Raw genomic sequence first — 16,727 nt, 5'->3', positions numbered from 1 at the left:
GGCATCTGATAAAGTTTCTCATAAGAAACTGTAAACTAAAATTGAAGCTCATGGAACCAAAGGCAAATGATTGCTTTGGTTAGGAAATTGGCTGAGCAGCAGGAAACAGAGAGAAGGGATAATGGGAAGGGTATTTTCTAATTGGTGAAAAGCTAGAAACAGTGGAGATCCAAAGAGACTTGGGGATCCAAGGATACAGAACAATAAACTGACATGAATATGTACAGAAAGTTATCAAAATGGAGTGCTGGCCTTTATATCTAGAGGACCCGAAAACAAGGGGGTAGGAGGCATACTTCAGCTATACAAAGCCCTGGTTAGACCCAGACTGGAGTATTGTGAGCAGTTCTGGGTACCACACCTTAGGAAGGATAAATTGGCCTTGGAGTGCAGTGTAGATTCATCAGAATACCTGGACTCCAGGTGTTAAGCAATGAGGAGAGCTAACACACACTCGGGCTGTATTCCCTGGAACTTCGAAGGTTAAGGGATGCTTTGATCAAAGCTTTCAAGATATTAAGGGAACAGATAGGGTAGATGAAGAGAAATTGTTTCTGTTGGTTGAGGGATCTAGTACTAGGGGACATAGTCAAAACCCTCTGGGATATAGAATTATAAATTTCTCTTCATCTCAGCCCCAAACAATGGCCCCTTTATCCTGAGACTCTGCCCCTGTGTTCTAGATTCCCCAGCCAGCAGGAATGGCTTCTGTGTTTACCCTGTCAAGCCCCTTCACAACACTATGCTGCATTGAGATCACCTCTCATTCTTCTAAACTCCAGAGAATATAGACCCAATTTGCTCAGCCTCTCATCGTAGGACAACCCTTTTATCCCAGGGACCAATCGAGTGAACCTTCGTTGTACTGCTTCCAATGCGAGTATCTCCATCCTTATGTATGGAGACCAAAATTTCACATAATTGCAGATAAATGGGAATACTTCCACCTGTAAATTTCCCTCCAAGTCACCCACCATCCTGACTTGGAAATATATCGCTGTTCCTTCACTGTCGCTGGGTCAAAGTCCTGGAACTCCCTTCCTAACAGCACAGTGGGCGTACCTATGCCACATGGACTCTAGCAGTGCAAGAAGGCAGCTCACCAACACCTTCTCAAGGGCAACTGGGATGGACAATAAATGCTGGCCTAGCCAGCAACACCCACATCCAATGAATGAATAACAAAAAATGTGTTCTTACCAAAGCCATGTACAATTGTAGCAAGCCTTTTTTATTCTTATACTCCAATCCCCTTGCCATAAATGCCAACATGCCATTTATCTTCCCAATTGCTTGCTGTACCTGCATGCTAATTTTCTGTGTTCTTTGTAAAAGTTCTAGGGGAAGACGGTTGTGTAGTGGTAATGTCACTGAACTGGTAATCCAGAGGCCCAGGCTAATGCTCTGGGGAGATGGGTTCAATTCATTGACACCAGCTTAGTAACTCTAAGCCAATGTTGCTCAACCTGCAAACACATATCTCACACGCTGCAGTCACTGCCATCCTGTCTAATTAGCTGATCAGCTCTGAAGAAGAGTCAGACGGACTTGAAACATTAACTCTGTTTTTCTCTCCACAGAAGCTGTTAGACCTGCTGAGATTTTCCAGAATTTTCTGTTTTTGTTCCAGGTTTCCAGCATCTGCAGTATTTTGCTTTTATCTTAGTTTACTAAGTAACAGCATGTCACAGTCACCTAACTGCAGACTAAAGAACAACACTCCCCAGCTCCTGTCTCTGCCTGGTAGGGACCCACACGTACTTTTGTTAATCTCTTACTTTTTGGACACTTAGAAAAGCTTTTACAATTTTTAATGTCTTTTATAAGTTTAATCTCATTCTATTTTCTCTCTTTATCAATTTTTTGGTCATCATTTGCTGAATTGTAAGATCTCGCCATTCCTCATGCTGACTACTACATTGACAACACAATCAACTTCTCCCTTTAATCCAGCACTATCTCAAACTTCTCTTATAAGCCACAATTGGCCAACGCTTTCCATGAGGTGTTTAATTCCGTAAAGGAGTGTGTATTTGTGAATTATGAATTATTTCTTGAAATGTTTGCATTGCTATCCACTGTCATATATTTTAATCTAGTTTGCCAATCCATGTTAGCCAACTTGGTCCTCAGTTTGCTTTGTTTAAATTCAAGATCCTATTTTCAGACTTAACTAAATCATTTTCAAATCCAACGCAAAATATAATGATCACTCTTCCCTAGTGACTGTTTTACGACAAAGTTCTTAATTAACTCTGTCTCATTGCATGATACTAGATGTAAAATAGCCTCTTCCCTAGATGGTTCCTTGGCATACTAATAAAGAATACCATCTTGAAATATTCCATAAACTTGCCCTGCACACTTTTACCGCAACGTTGGTTTTTCCAATCTGTATGAAAATTAAAGTTCCCCATGATTACCGTCAGTTTATCTATCCCTGGTGCTGTGACAGCCACTGGTTCAATGTGACTGCTGAGGTATCTGTGGTCATTTCCCTGAGCTGCTGATTGTGTTTTGAGCTGATGTGTAAAGTGTTGTTTCACTCATTAAACTTTGGTTCTCCTCCCTCTCAGATTCTGTCATTCCATCATGTTCCTCCTGATCTTCACCATAGCAGTTGGAGCTTTCCTCTATTACTACTTTTTCTCTGCGAACCCGAAGTCTATCCCAGAAGGGGATGGCTGGTGGGGAGCCAGCCAGCGACAGGATACAGAGGAGGATGAAAAAATCCACCCATTCACAATTGAAACATCGGAGGAGATGATCCAGGTAATTATTGAACTGCAACAGAACCAGTAATAAAATTAGTAACACAACCAGTAATAAAATTAGTAACAGAACCAGTAAAGAACCGACTGACCAAAGATCAGTATTAAAACTGGTAACAGAAACAGTGATGGAACCAGTTACTGACTAGTAATAGAATCGGTATAGACTGGAATAGAACTAGAAGCAGAACCAGCAATAGAACCATTACTTGACCTGTAATAGAACCAGCAACAGACCAGTTGTAGAAATAGTTACAGACCAGCAACTAGCAATTGAGCAAGCCACAAAACTGCTGACTGTAACTCTTTTGAGTCAAAACAATAAACTAAATTAACAAAAACAAGGGAGAAATCAAGCACAGCCCCTAAGTCAGGTCAGCTGTAAAATCAAGGAAAAACTTTTAAAGGAACCTTAAAAACATCAAACTAAGATGTGATTAAAGGGGTCAACAAAACACCCCAGTCCCCGCGGTGCCCACCGGGCACGGAAGGCAACTGCTGACTGTACTGGTAGCAGAACTGCTCATAATGGTAGTAATAATCATGGTAACTGGTAGTAATATAGCCAGTAACGGAACTGGTAATAGTACTAGAAACTGAGCAGGTGCTTGTAATAGGCCTCATAATTAAAGGTACTGGTAATAGGGCCAGTAACTGGTTTGCTAATAGTGTGATTAATAAAGCTGGTCACCTAGAGATGGATATGGTACTCTTCCTCAGACCCTGATTTTCTGCTTGAATTCAGATCGGCTTTATCATAAGATTTATTTTAAATGCTTAAAGTTGATTTGGTGGTTGGTGCTGATGTGTGTCAGTGTACAGGCCTGTATTGGATGCAATGCAATGCATTTAGATGTGGTACGTTTCAGGACCTGCACTTTCGTCTGGACAAGACTCGCTTCACTCCACCATTGGAGGACAGCAGGTTTCACTATGGTTTTAACTCCACCTACCTGAGGAAGGTGGTCTCTTATTGGAGGAAGGACTATGACTGGAAGAAACAGCTGGAGTTTCTAAACCGTTTCCCGCATTTCAGAACCAGAATTGAAGGTGGGTTTGGCTGCAGTGTGTGGTGGGTACAGGGATGGTGCTGGGTGATTCCCAGCATAGTTAGAACATTGGGAGGATTCAGGAGATGATATTGGTTGCAACCGGGAATCCTAGTTGTCAAGGGTCACTTGTACCCTGAACAGGGTAAAAAAATCGACTCCAGGAATTGAAGATTCATCGTCTGGACATGACCAGAGGCAGGGAAGTGGGAGGTGAATGAAATCATTGCCATGTTAAAACAAAATGGATCTTTTTCATTTTATTTGAACCCTTGTTTTAAAAGTATTGGAGATGGTGAGAAGGCTGTTTGACCAGGTGATGTGATGGATGAAATCTCAAAGAATATGTCCAATTAGAATTGGTGACCTGGGATCCAAGGGTCTTTCCTTGAACTGAATGGCTGGTGTACAAATGGCACAGAGGATTTCCAGAGTGTTACATTGCAGCCTGACATTCGGAGCTGTCCCATCCATAAAGAACAGTACCTCAACAGCTGGTCTTGCTCACGGGTAGCCTGGAAATTAGTGGTCAGGTTTTGTCACTCAGGTGACACCAAGTTCCTAACCTGATCATTTTCTCGTGATCCCAGCTGGAATATGTCGGCATCAGATGAGGATTTGGTTGGGCTGGGCTGAGACCATCTCTCCAGCCCCCTGCCTGAGAAGTCTAGCTGACATTCATTGTCCAGGTATACAATAAGACCAGAAATACCATAAGACGTAGGAACAGAAGTTGGCCATTTGGCCCATAGAGTCTGCTCTGCCGTTCAATGAGATCATGGCTGATCTGATACTCAACTCCACCTTCCTGTCTTTTCTCCATAACCGTTGATTCCCTTACTGATTAAAAATCTGTCCATCTCAGCCTTGAATATACTTAACGACCCAGCCTCTACAGCCCTCTGCAGTAAAGAATTCCACAGATTCACTACCCTCTGAGAAAAGAAATTCCTCCTCATCTCTGTTTTAAGTGGACACTCTCTTACTCTGAGATTATGCCCTCTGGTCCTAGACTCTCCCACTAGGGGAAACAACCTCTCAACATCTACCCTGTCAAGCCCACTAAGAATCTTATGTTTCAATAAGTTTGTGTCTCATTCTTCTAAACTCCAATGAGTACAGGCCTAACCTTCTCAACCTTTCCTCATAAGAAAATCCCTCCATACCCGGGATCAACCTAGTGAACTTTCTCTGGACTGCCTCCAATGCCAGTACATCTTTCCTTAGATAAAGGACCAAAACTGTTCACAGTATTCTCGGTGTGGTCTAACTAGTGCCTTGTATAGTTTTAGCAAGGCTTCTCTATTTTTATACTCCATTCCCTTTGAAATAAAGGCCAACATTACATTTGTCTTCCCTATTACCTGCTGAACCTGCATGTTAGCTTTTTGGGATTCATGCACAAGGACCCCCAAATCCCTCTCTGCTGCAGCTTTCTTCAGTCTTTCTCCATTTAAATAATATTCAGCTCCTCTATTCTTCCTGCCAAAGTGCAGAACCTCACACTTTCCCACATTATATTCCATCTGCCATGTTTTTGGCCCACTCACTTAACCTGTCTATATCCCTCTGTCGACTCCTTGTGTCATCCTCACCACTTGCCTTCCCACCTATTATGGTGTCATCTGCAAATTTGGCGATAGTACATTCATTTCCCTCATCAAAATCATTAATATATATTGTAAATAATTGTGGCCCCAGCACTGATCCCTGTGGCGCTCCACTAGTTACAGGTTGCCATCCTGAAAATGCCCCCTGTATCCCTACTCTCTGTCTTCTATTAGTTAGCCAGTCCTCTACCCATGCTAATATACTACCCCCCACACCATGGGCTCTTACCTTATTAAATAGCTTTATGTGCGGTACTTTATTGAACGTCTTTTGGAAATCCAAATATATTACATCTACTGGTTCCCCTTTATCAATCCTGCTTGTTACCTCCTCAAAGAATTCTAATAAATTTGTCAGGCATGATTTCCCCTTCAGGAAGCCATGCTGACTCTGCTTGATTATATTATACATTTCTAAATGCTCTGCTATTACATTCTTTATAACAGACTCCAACATTTTCCCAACGACGGATGTTAAGCTAACTGGCCTATAGTTACCTGTTTTTTGTCTCCCTCTCTTTTTGAATAAAGATGTTACATTGGCAGTTTTCCAATCCTCTGGGATTTTCCAGAATTGGAGGACTCTTGGAAGATTGCTGCCGATGCATCCACTATCTCTGTAGCTACTTCTTTTAATATCCTAGGATGCAACCATCAGGTCCAGGGGACTTATCGGCCTTTAGCCTCATTGGTTTCTCCAGTACTTTCTCTGGTGATAATTATTTATTTCCTCCCCCCGTTTTGCCCCATGATTATTTAGTATTTTTGAAATGCTATTAATGTCTTCTACCGTGAAGACTGATGCAAAGTATTTATTCAACTCCTCTGCCATTTCCTGGTTCCCCATTATTATTTCCCCAGCCTCATTCACTAAGGAGCCTATATTGAATTTGGCCTCTCTCTTCCTTTGTATATATTTAAAGAAGCTCTTACTGTCCGTTTTTATATTACTTGCTAGTTTACTCTCAAAATTTATTTTCTCCCTCTTTATTTATTTTTTGGTCATCTTCTGTTGGCTTTTAAAACTTTCCCAATCCTTTGGTTTACCAATAACCTTTGCCACATTGTATGTTTTTTCTTTCACTTTGATACTATGCTTAACTTTCTTGGTTAACCATGGTTGGTTTATCCCCTTCCTACAATCCTTCTTCCTCACTGGGATATATCTTTGTTTTGAGTCATGAACTATTTTCTTAGACGTCTGCCATTGTTCATCAACCATCTTTTCTGCTAAACTCCTTTCCCAGTCCACTCCAGCCAACCCTGCCCTCATTCCTTTGTAATTACCCTTATTTAAGTTTAGCACATATGTTTCCGAACTCTCAAACTGAATGCCAAATTCCACCGTGTTATGGTTTCCTAGGGGTTCTGCTCTGAGATCATTTATTAAATCTGCTTCATTACACATTACCAGATCCAAAATAGCCTGATCCCTGTTGGATCCACAACATATTGTTCTAGGAAACTGTCCCAAATACACTTTATGAATTCTTGCTCCTGCCAATTCAATTTTCCCAATCTACATGGAGATAAAAATCACCCATGATTAATATACTACGCTTTTTACATAGGCCCTCCATTATTTCCTGATTTATTCTCTGTCCGATAGCATAGCTACTGTTCAGGGGCCTATAGACTACTCCCACCAGTGTCCTCTTCCCCTTGTCATTTCTTACCTCCGCCGATATGGATTCTACATCTTCCGATCCAAGATCATTTCTTGCTATCGTACTTATTCCATCTCGTACTAACAAAGCTACCCCACCATCCTTTCCTTCCTGTCTGTCTTTTTGAAATGGCCCCTTGAACAAGCCAGTGGATGTTAGCCCAGCAAAATGGCCACTCCTTCATGAGCCCAAGGACCAGATCATCTACTTTTGGTGCTGTTGTCACAGAGAGGAACAAAGGGAGAACTACCCGCTCTTCTTCAATTGAGAACAGGTAGCTGAACAGACAGACAGGAACTCAGTGTAGCATCTCACCTGATAATGGGCACCTCCAATAACACAGCTCTTACTCTATGGCACTGGAGTGCCAACCAAGCTTATAAACTCAAGTCTTCCAGCGATCTGGGGTGGGAACTTTGTTTGAATATTTCCTACATATTGGGGAAGAGCAAAGCTTACTGACCTGATTTATTTTAGGATAAGGTAGTGGGGGAGAGGGCTCAGTGAGAGATGAGAGTCGCTGAGAAGCACCTTGGAACATTTTACTCTGTTAAATGTACGATATAAATAAAAATTGTTCTTGCAGAAAGCTGACAATGTTGATCTTTAACCTCTGCATCGCTTGGTTTTCCAGGAATTTATATCCATTTTGTCCATGTGAAGCCTCCCCACCTGCCTCAGGGACAGACTGCTGTACCACTGATGATGATCCATGGCTGGCCAGGGTCTTTCTATGAGTTCTACAAGATCATCCCTCAACTGACTGATCCAGCCAGTCACAGCCTGAGTGAGCAGGAAACCTTTGAGGTCGTCTGTCCATCCATCCCAGGCTACGGCTTCTCGGAGGCGCCAGGCAAGAAAGGTGAGTCTCCCTCAGGGACCCCCGAGCCAAAAATGCCTTGGTGCCCACCTGCTCCCAGCTTCCATCAATGCTTTCCAAAGGAATCTCGTCCTCTGGTTTATCTCTATCCCACTTGGGTTCTGACACTCAATGCTGTAATACAACTGAGAGGAAGCATTGTATGAGGATCTGTTGAGGAATTGGTTGGAATATACTCTGGCTCTATCCCAAGGTACATAGGAATAGGAGAAGTCCATTTAGCTCCTCGGGTCTGTTCTGCCATTCAATGAGATTGTGACTGATCTGTAACATAAATACAAATAAAACTACTGAGACTAAAGGCTGACAAGCCCCTGGATCTGACGGTCTGCATTCTAGGGTTCTAAAAGAAGAGGTTGCAGAGATAGTGGATGAATTGGTTGTAATCTTCCAAAGTTCCCTAGATTCTGGAAAGGTCCCAGCGGACTGGAAAACCACAACTATAACATTGCTATTCAAGAAAGGAGGGAAACAGAAAGCAGGAAGCTATAGGCCAGTTAGTCTAACATCTGTCTTTAGGAAAATGCTAGAATCCATTATTAAGGAGATGGTAGCAAGACATTTAGAAAATCATAATACAATTAGCAGACCCAACATGGTTTTGTGAAAAAAAATTGTGTTTGGTGAATTTATCAGAGTCCTTTGAGGATGTAACAAGCAGGTGGATAAAGGGGAACCAGTAGATGTAATGTATTTGGATGTCCAAAAGGCATTGAGTGAGATGTCACATGAAAGGTTACTGCACAAGAGCTTGTGGTGCTAGGGGTGATATATTAGCATGGATAGGGGTTTAGTTGGAGGTCTTGTGGTGCAGTGGTAGTGTTCCTACCTCTGGGACAGAAGCTCTGGGTTCAAGTCCCATTTCAGGACTTGATGGCCACGAAAGGTGTGTGCACAACGTGGCCAGACAGGTTGACTATCAACCTGTAAATCTTTCCAGTACATTGACGGGGTTGGATTAGGGTGTTGTGGGTTGGACTAAGTGAGGCTGGGTTGGGGTTGGGAGGGGGATTGGATTGGGATGAAGTTGGATTGGGGTGGTTGAATTAGGGTGATGTGGGTTGGATTAAGTGAGGTTGGGTTATCTTAAATAAGAAATAGGAGCAGGCCATTCGGCCCCTTGAGCCTACTCTGCCATTCACTAAGATCGTTGCTGATCTGACTGTGGCCTTAACTCCGCTTTCCTGTCTGTACCCCATTATCCTTGACTCCCATGTCGATCAAAAACCTGTCTAACTCAGCCTTGAGTATATTCAGTGACTCAGCCTCCACTGCTTTCTGTCGAAGAGAGTTCCAAAGACTAACCACCCTTTGAGTGAAGGAAATTCCTCCTCATCTCTGTCTTAAGTGGGAGACCCCTTATTTTTAAACTGTGTCCCCCAGTTCTAGAGTACCCCACAAGAGGAAACATCCTCTCAGCATCTAGCCTTTCAGTGCCCCTCAGAATCTTATATAACTCAATAAGTTCACCTCTCATCCAATGTGTATCAGTCCAAACTGCTGAACTTTTCCTCATAAGACAACCTAAGATAAGTTACAGCACTGCTATCTACTCGGCGATGTGGAAAATTGCCCAGGTATGTTCTGTCCACAGAAAAACAGGACAAATACAACCTGGCCAATTACCACCCATTCAGCCTACTATTGATCATCAGCCAAGCGATGACAACTGTTGTCGACAGTGCTATAAGGTGGCACTTACTCAGCAATAACCTGCTCGCTGATGCTTAGTTTGGGTTCCGCAGGGCCACTCACTCCTGACCTCATTACAGCCTTGATTCAAATATGGACAAAAGAGCTGAACTCAAGAGGTGAGGTGAGAGTGGCTGCCCTGGACACCAAGGCATTAGTTAACTGCGTGTGGCATCAAGGAGCCCTAGTAAAACTGAAGTCAATGGGAATCAGGGGGAAAACTCTCCAAGAGTTGAGTCATACCTAGCTCAGGAAGATCGTTGTGGTTATTGGAGGTCACTCATCTCAGTCCCAGAACATCACTGCAGGAGTTCCTCAGGGTAGTGTCTGAGGCCCAAACATCTTCAGCTGCTTCATTACTAACCTTCCTTCCATCATAAGGTCAGAAGTGGGCATGGTTGTTGATGATTATACAATGTTCAGCACCATTCGCGACTCCTCAGATACTGAAGCAGTCCATGGCCAAATGCAGCAAGACCTGGACAATATCCAGGCTTCGGCTAATAAGTGGCAAAAAACGTTCACACCACACAACTGTCAGGAAATGACCACTTCCTTCAAGAGAGAATCTAACCATCTCCTCTTCACATTCAATGGCATTACTATCACTGAATCCCCACTACAAACATCCTGGAGTTACCTTGATCAGAAACTGAACTGAAGCAGCCTTATAAATACTGTGGCTACAAGAGCAGATCAGAGTCTGGGAATTCTGCCCAGGCTCCTTTGACAGCACCTTCCAAACCCACGACACCTACCACCCAGAAGGACAAGGGCAGCAGATAGATGGGAACACCACCACTGGAAGTTCCCCTCCAAGTCACTCACCATCCTGACTTGGAAATATATCGCCGTTCCTTCACTGTCACTGGGTCAAAATCCTGGAACTCCCTTCCTAACAGCACTGTGGGTGTACCCACACCACATGGACTGCAGTGGTTCAAGAAGGCAGCTCACCGCCACCTTCTCAAGGACAATTAGGGATGGGAAATAAATGCTGGCTTAGTCTCAAAGCCCACATCAGTGAACGAAGTAATAAAAAAAAACCTTCATCTGAGGAATCAACCTCGTGAACCTTCCCTAAATTTCCTCTAATGCAAGTGTATCTATCCTTCCTGAAATAAAGAAATCTGTACACAGTACTCTCGGTGGGGTCTTACCAATGGCCTGTACAATTGTAGTAAAACTTTTATAATCCATCCTCCTTGCAATAAAAGCAGACATTTCATATGTCTTCCTAATCGCTTGCTGTACCTGCAAGCTAACTTTTTGTGTTTCATTTACAAGGACACCTAGATCCCTCTGTACAACACCATTCTGCAGTCTCTCTCCATTTAAATGATATTCTGCTTTTTTATTCCTCCTAACAAAGTAGATAACCTCACATTTTCCTACATTATACTCCAGCTGCCAATTTTTTTGCCCATTCACTTAACTTACCCATTATCCCTTTGCAGACTCTTTGTATCCTCCTCACAACTTGCTTTCCTTTCTATCTTTGTATCATCAGCAATTTTTTTTCTTTATTCATTCACGGGATGTGGGTTTGGCTGGCAAGGCCAGCATTTGTTGCCCATCCCTAATTGCCCTTGAAACTGAGTGGCTTGATAGGCCATTTAAGAGGGAAGTTAAGAATCAACCACATTGCTGTGGGCCTGGAGTAAGATGAAGGCCAGACTGGATAGGGATGGCAGATTTCCTTCCTTAAAGGACGTTAGTGAACTAGATGGGTTTTTACTACAATCGATGATAGTTGTCATGGCCATCATTACTGAGAATAGTTTTATATTCCAGATTTATTAACTGAATTCAAATTCCACTAGCTGCCACAGTGGGATTTGAACTTGTGTCCCCAGAGCATTAGCCTGGGCCTCTGGACTACCATTTGGCTACAATTTACTTTATCCCTTCATCCAAGTCATTGATATAATATTGGGAGTGAGCTTGGGTTGGGTTGGGGTAGATTGGCTTGGGTTGGGGTGGGGTAGATTGGGTTGGTTAGGTTGGGGTAGATTGGGTGAATTGGAATAGATTGGGTTGGGTTTTTATTTCAGACATTCATGGGATATGGACGTCGCTGGCTAGGCTGGCATTTATTGCCGATCCTTAATTGCCCTTGAGAAGGTGGTGATGAGCTGCCTTCTTGAACTGCTGCAGTCCATGTGGCATAGGCTGTTAGGGAGGAGGCTCCAGGATTTTGCCCCAGCGACATTTCCTCAGGGTAGTGTGTTAAATTTCCAAGTCAGGATGGTGAGCGGCTTGAACTTCCAGGTGGTGGTGTTCCCACGTGTCTGCTGCCCTTGTCCTTCTAGATGGTAGTGGTCGTGAGTTTGAAAGATGCTGCCTAAGGAGGCTTGGCAAGTGCATCTTGCAGATTGTAGACGTTGCTGCTATTGTGTATCGGTGGTGGAGGGAGTGAATGTTTGTGGATGTGGTGCCAATCAAGTGGACAGCTTTGTCCTGGACGGTGTCAAGCTTCTTGAGTGTTGTGGAAGCTGCACTCATCCAGGCAAGTGGGGAGTATTCCATTACACTCCTGACTTGTGCCTTGTGGTTGCTGGACAGGTTTGGAGAGTCAGGAGGTGAATTATTCATCACAGGATTCCTGGACTCTGACCTGCTCTTGCAGCCACAGTATTTATATGGCTAGTCCAGTTCAATTTCTGGTCAATGGTAACCCCCAGAACAATGACTAGATTCTTTCTAGTTGGAGATGGTAATTGCCTGACACTTGTGTGACATGAATTTTTGTTGCCACTTGTCAGCCCAAGCCTGGATATTGTACAGGTCTTGCTGCATTTGGACATGGACTGCTTCAGTCTTTGAGGAGTCGCGAATGGTTCTGAACTTTGTGCAATCATCAGCGAACATCCCCGCTTCTGACCTTCTGATGCAAGGAAGGTCATTGATGAAGCAGCTGAAGATGGTTGGGCCGAGGACACTACCCTGAGGAACTTCTGCAGTGATGTCCTGTGGGGGAGGCAATGGTGTAGTGGTATTGTCGCCGGACTAGTAATCCATAGACCCAGGGTAATGCTCTGGGGATCCGGGTTCGGATCCTGCCATGGTGGATGGAATTTGAATTCAGTAAGAATCTGGAATTAAAAGCCTAATGATGACCATGAAACCATTGTCGATTGTTGGTTCACTAATGTCCTTTAGGGAAGGAAATCTGCCATCCTTACCTGGCCTGGCCTACATGTGACCCCACAGCAATGTGATTGATTTTTAAATGCCCTCTGAACTAGGGATGGGTAAATAATACTGGCCTGGCCAGTGACGCTACATCCCATGAATAAAAACAAATGGAGATGATTAACCTCCGTCAGCCACAACCATCTTCATTTGTGTTAGGTATGACTCCAAAAAGTGGAGAGTTTCCCCCTAATTCTTATCAGTTTTGCTCAGGCTCCTTGATGATACACTTGGTCAAATGTTGCCTTGATGTCAAAGGCAGTCACTATCAGTTGAGTTTGGGTTGGGGTAGATTGGATGTGTTGGGTGAGATTGGGCTGGGTTGGGGTAGATTGGGCTGGGTTGGGGTAGATTAGGCTGGGTTAGGGGAGATTGGGTGGGTTGGGGTATATTGGGCTGGGTTGGGGTATATTGGGTGGATTGGATGAGATTGGGTTGGGTTGGGGGAGGTTGGGTTAGGGGAGGTTGGGTTGGGGGAGGTTGGGTTGGGGGAGGTTGGGTTGGGGGAGGTTGGGTTGGGGGAGGTTGGGTTGGGGGAGGTTGGGTTGGGGGAGGTTGGGTTGGGGGAGGTTGGGTTGGGTTGGGGTAGATTGGGTGGGTTGAGTTTGTGCGACTGGATGACTTTGATCAGGGAGATATTAAGTCTTGTGACATTTGCTGATTCCAGGCTTTGACTCCATTGCTGCTGCTCGTGTGTTTTGTAAGCTCATGCGGCGTCTGGGGTTCCATAAGTTCTACGTTCAGGGTGGAGACTGGGGTGCCCTGATCTCCACTAACATGGCCCAGATGAAACCAGAGTAAGTCTTTCAGCTACTGAAGAAAATACACATCATCTAACATTAAGTGGTGGAAAGGAGAGGCTTGGGATGGGCGAGGTGGGTGGGCAAAGGAATGGGTGGGGGAAAGTCGGGGGGGTGGAGTAAGGGTGGCGATGATGGGTATTGGGATGGGGTTAGGGAAGGAAATCGTTGGGAGAGGGTAGTGTCGGGATTGGAGAGGGAAAGGGGTGGAGTGGAGACAGGGAGAAGAGGGTGGAGGAACAGAAAGTCTGGGGGTCGGTTTGGGGAGGAGTGTGTGACGTTGGTGAGGTGTTGGATAGGTGGGAGTGGGTAGAGAATAGTGGGAGGGGTGTGATGTGATGAAGGAGGGAACTTGAAGGGGGTTGTGGATTGGGTGGAGAGTAGTGAGGAGGGGAGGGCATGGAGGGGCTAAGGATAGAGGCAGGATTTGAAGAGGGAGGTCATGCCTAACAAATTTGATTGAATTTTTTGAGGAGGTGACCAGGTGTGTAGATGAGGGTAGTGTAGTTGATGTAGTTTATATGGATTTCAGCAAAGCCTCTGACAAGGTCCTACATGGGAGACTTATAAAGAAGGCAAATGCACATGGGATACAGGGTAATTTGATAAGGTGGATTCAAAATTGGCTTAGTTGTAGGAGACAGAGGGTGATGACAGAAGGATGCTTTAGTGACTGGAAGCCAGTGTCCAGTGGCGTACCACAGGGATCTGTGCTGGGTCCCCTGTTATTCGTCATTTATATAAATGACATAGATGACTATGTGGGGAGTAGGATTAGTAAGTTTGCGGATTACAGAAAGATTGTCCGGGTTGTTAACAGTGAGGTTGAGTGTCTTGGGCTACAGGAAGATATAGATGGGATGGTCAAGTGGGCAGATAAGTGGCAGATGGAATTTAACCCTGAAAAGTGTGAGGTGATAGACTTTGGAAGGAGTAATTTGTCAAGGAATTATTCAATGAATGGCATGACACTAGGAAGTTCTGAAGAACAAAGGGACCTTGGCGGGTGTGTCCATAGATCTCTGGAGGGACATGTTAGTGGGGTGATGAAAAAGGCATACGGGACACTTGCCTTTATCAATCGAGGCATAGATTACAAAAGAAGGGAGGTCATGTTGGAGTTGTATAGAACCTTGGTGAGGCCACAGCTGGAGTACTGTGTGCAGTTCTGGTCGCCACATTATAGGAAGGATGTGATTGCACTGGAGGGGGTGCAGAGGAGATTCACCAGGATGTTGCCCGGGATGAAACATTTAAGTTATGCAGAGAGGTTGGATAGACTTGGGTAGTTTTTGTTGGAGCAGAGAAGACTGAGGGGTGACCTGATCGAGGTGTACAAGATTATGAGGGGCATGGACAGGGTGGATAGGGAGCAGCTGTTCCCCTTAGTTGAAGGGTCAGTCACAAGGGGACACAAGTTCAAGGTGAGGGGCAGGAGGTTTAGGGGGGATGTGAGGAAAAACCTTTTTACCCAGAGGGTGGTGACAATCTGGAATGCACTGCCTGGGAGGGTGGTGGAGGCGGGTTGCCTCACATCCTTTAAAAAGTACCTGGATGAGCACTTGGCACGTCATAACATTCAAGACTATGGGCCAAGTGCTGGTAAATGGGATTAGGTAAGTAGGTCAGGTGTTTCTCACATGTCGGTGTAGCCTCGATGGGCCGAAGGGCTGCCTCTGCACTGTGAGATTCTGTGAGGGGGGTTGATTTTGGACTCTGACTCGCTGGCTGTACCTGTTGGGGTAGATTGGGTTGGGTTGGGGTAGATTGGGTTGGGTTGGGGTAGATTGGGTTTGGTTAGATTAGGTAGATTGGATTAGGTTGGGGAGGAGGACGGTGGAGTGTGTCCCAGCGTGGGTAGAGGCTAACCCTGGTGTGGGTAGAGACTGCCCCTTGGGTGGTTAGAGGGTGCCCTGGAATGAGCAGACGGTGTTTCTGGGTGGCTAGAGGGTGCTCAGTGGCTAGGAAGAAGGGGTGGGTAGACGATGCCCAAACTGGGTAGCGAGTGCTTGGTGTTGATAGAGGGTACTCTTCAATGGGTAGAGTGTGCCTGGTAAGACTCATGGCTGCCTGGGATGTTAAAGGGTGCCCTGGTGTGTAGAAGGTGTCCACGGGTAGGAGGAGGGTGCCCAGGATGGAGGAGGGTGCCAGGGATGGATGGAAGGTGTTGGCTATATTCTGCGTCCATTTCTCCTGCCTTTGTTAACTGTGTCTGGCCCCTCCACTTACAGGAATGTTAAAGGAATCCACTTGAATTTCTTCCCGGTTTCCAGGATGGGAATGAACATACTTCCCTCCCTCCTCCTCGGGAAGTACTTGCCTTCCTTGGTTGGATTCACACAGAATGACGTTAAGCGAATATATCCGTTTGTTGAAAGGAATGTCCATGAATTGCTGAGGGAGACAGGCTACATGCACATTCAGGGAACTAAACCGGACACTCCAGGTAGGTGTTTGAAAGTCATGAAGACCCAGGGGTGAACAGCCAGCATTTAATCAAGGGTCTCGGGCATTTATATACAGAATAAGGATACCTGGGAGTGAGTTACAGGCTGAAATCTAATTGAGAGCTTTGAGGGTTTTATATCTAGGATAATAGATACTCAGGAGTGAGTAACAAGCTTTTTAAAAATTCTTTCACGGGATGTGGGCTTCACTGGCTGGGCCAGCATTTATTGCCCATCCCTAGTTGCCCTTGAGAAGGTGGTGGTGAGCTGCCTACTTGAACTGCTGCAGTCCATGTGGTGTAGGTACACCCACAGTGCTGTTAGGAAGGGAATTCCAAGATTTTGATCCAGCGACGGTGAAGGAATGGCAATATATTTCCAATTTAGGATGGTGAGTGACTTGGAGGGAACTTGAAAGTGCCCTTGTCCTTCTAGATGATAGCGGTCACAGTTTTGGAAACTGGAATGTAATCCATGGGTTCAGGTGGTTTATATATAGAATAACAGATACCTGGGAGTGAGTTACAACTAGAATGTAATCGAGGGGCTCAGGGGGTTTATATCTAGGATAACAGATAACCAGAATTGAGGCACAATATTACCTTCACTCTGTGTT

The 16,727-nt window shown here is 44.8% G+C and overlaps 1 protein-coding gene across 2 annotated transcripts in view; it reads left to right on the top strand.

Moving 5' to 3' along the window:
- The window catches only part of LOC144681091 (epoxide hydrolase 1-like), a 48,456-nt gene that overhangs the window by 26,873 nt on the left and 4,856 nt on the right, over positions 1-16,727 (top strand). For both annotated transcript variants that reach the window (XM_078542816.1, XM_078542815.1), the window contains exons 2-6: positions 2,577-2,772; positions 3,641-3,821; positions 7,732-7,959; positions 13,532-13,661; positions 15,896-16,110. In XM_078542816.1, coding sequence (XP_078398942.1) covers positions 2,593-2,772; positions 3,641-3,821; positions 7,732-7,959; positions 13,532-13,661; positions 15,896-16,110 — 934 coding nt within the window. In that variant the 5' untranslated portion in view covers positions 2,577-2,592. The remainder of the gene's footprint in view (positions 1-2,576; positions 2,773-3,640; positions 3,822-7,731; positions 7,960-13,531; positions 13,662-15,895; positions 16,111-16,727) is intronic.

The sequence above is a fragment of the Cetorhinus maximus genome, chromosome 5, assembly GCF_964194155.1.
Source record: "Cetorhinus maximus chromosome 5, sCetMax3.hap1.1, whole genome shotgun sequence".
NCBI lineage: Eukaryota > Metazoa > Chordata > Chondrichthyes > Lamniformes > Cetorhinidae > Cetorhinus > Cetorhinus maximus.
Note: the sequence above shows the minus strand (reverse complement) of the source record. Positions and strands in the feature narration are given on the sequence as shown.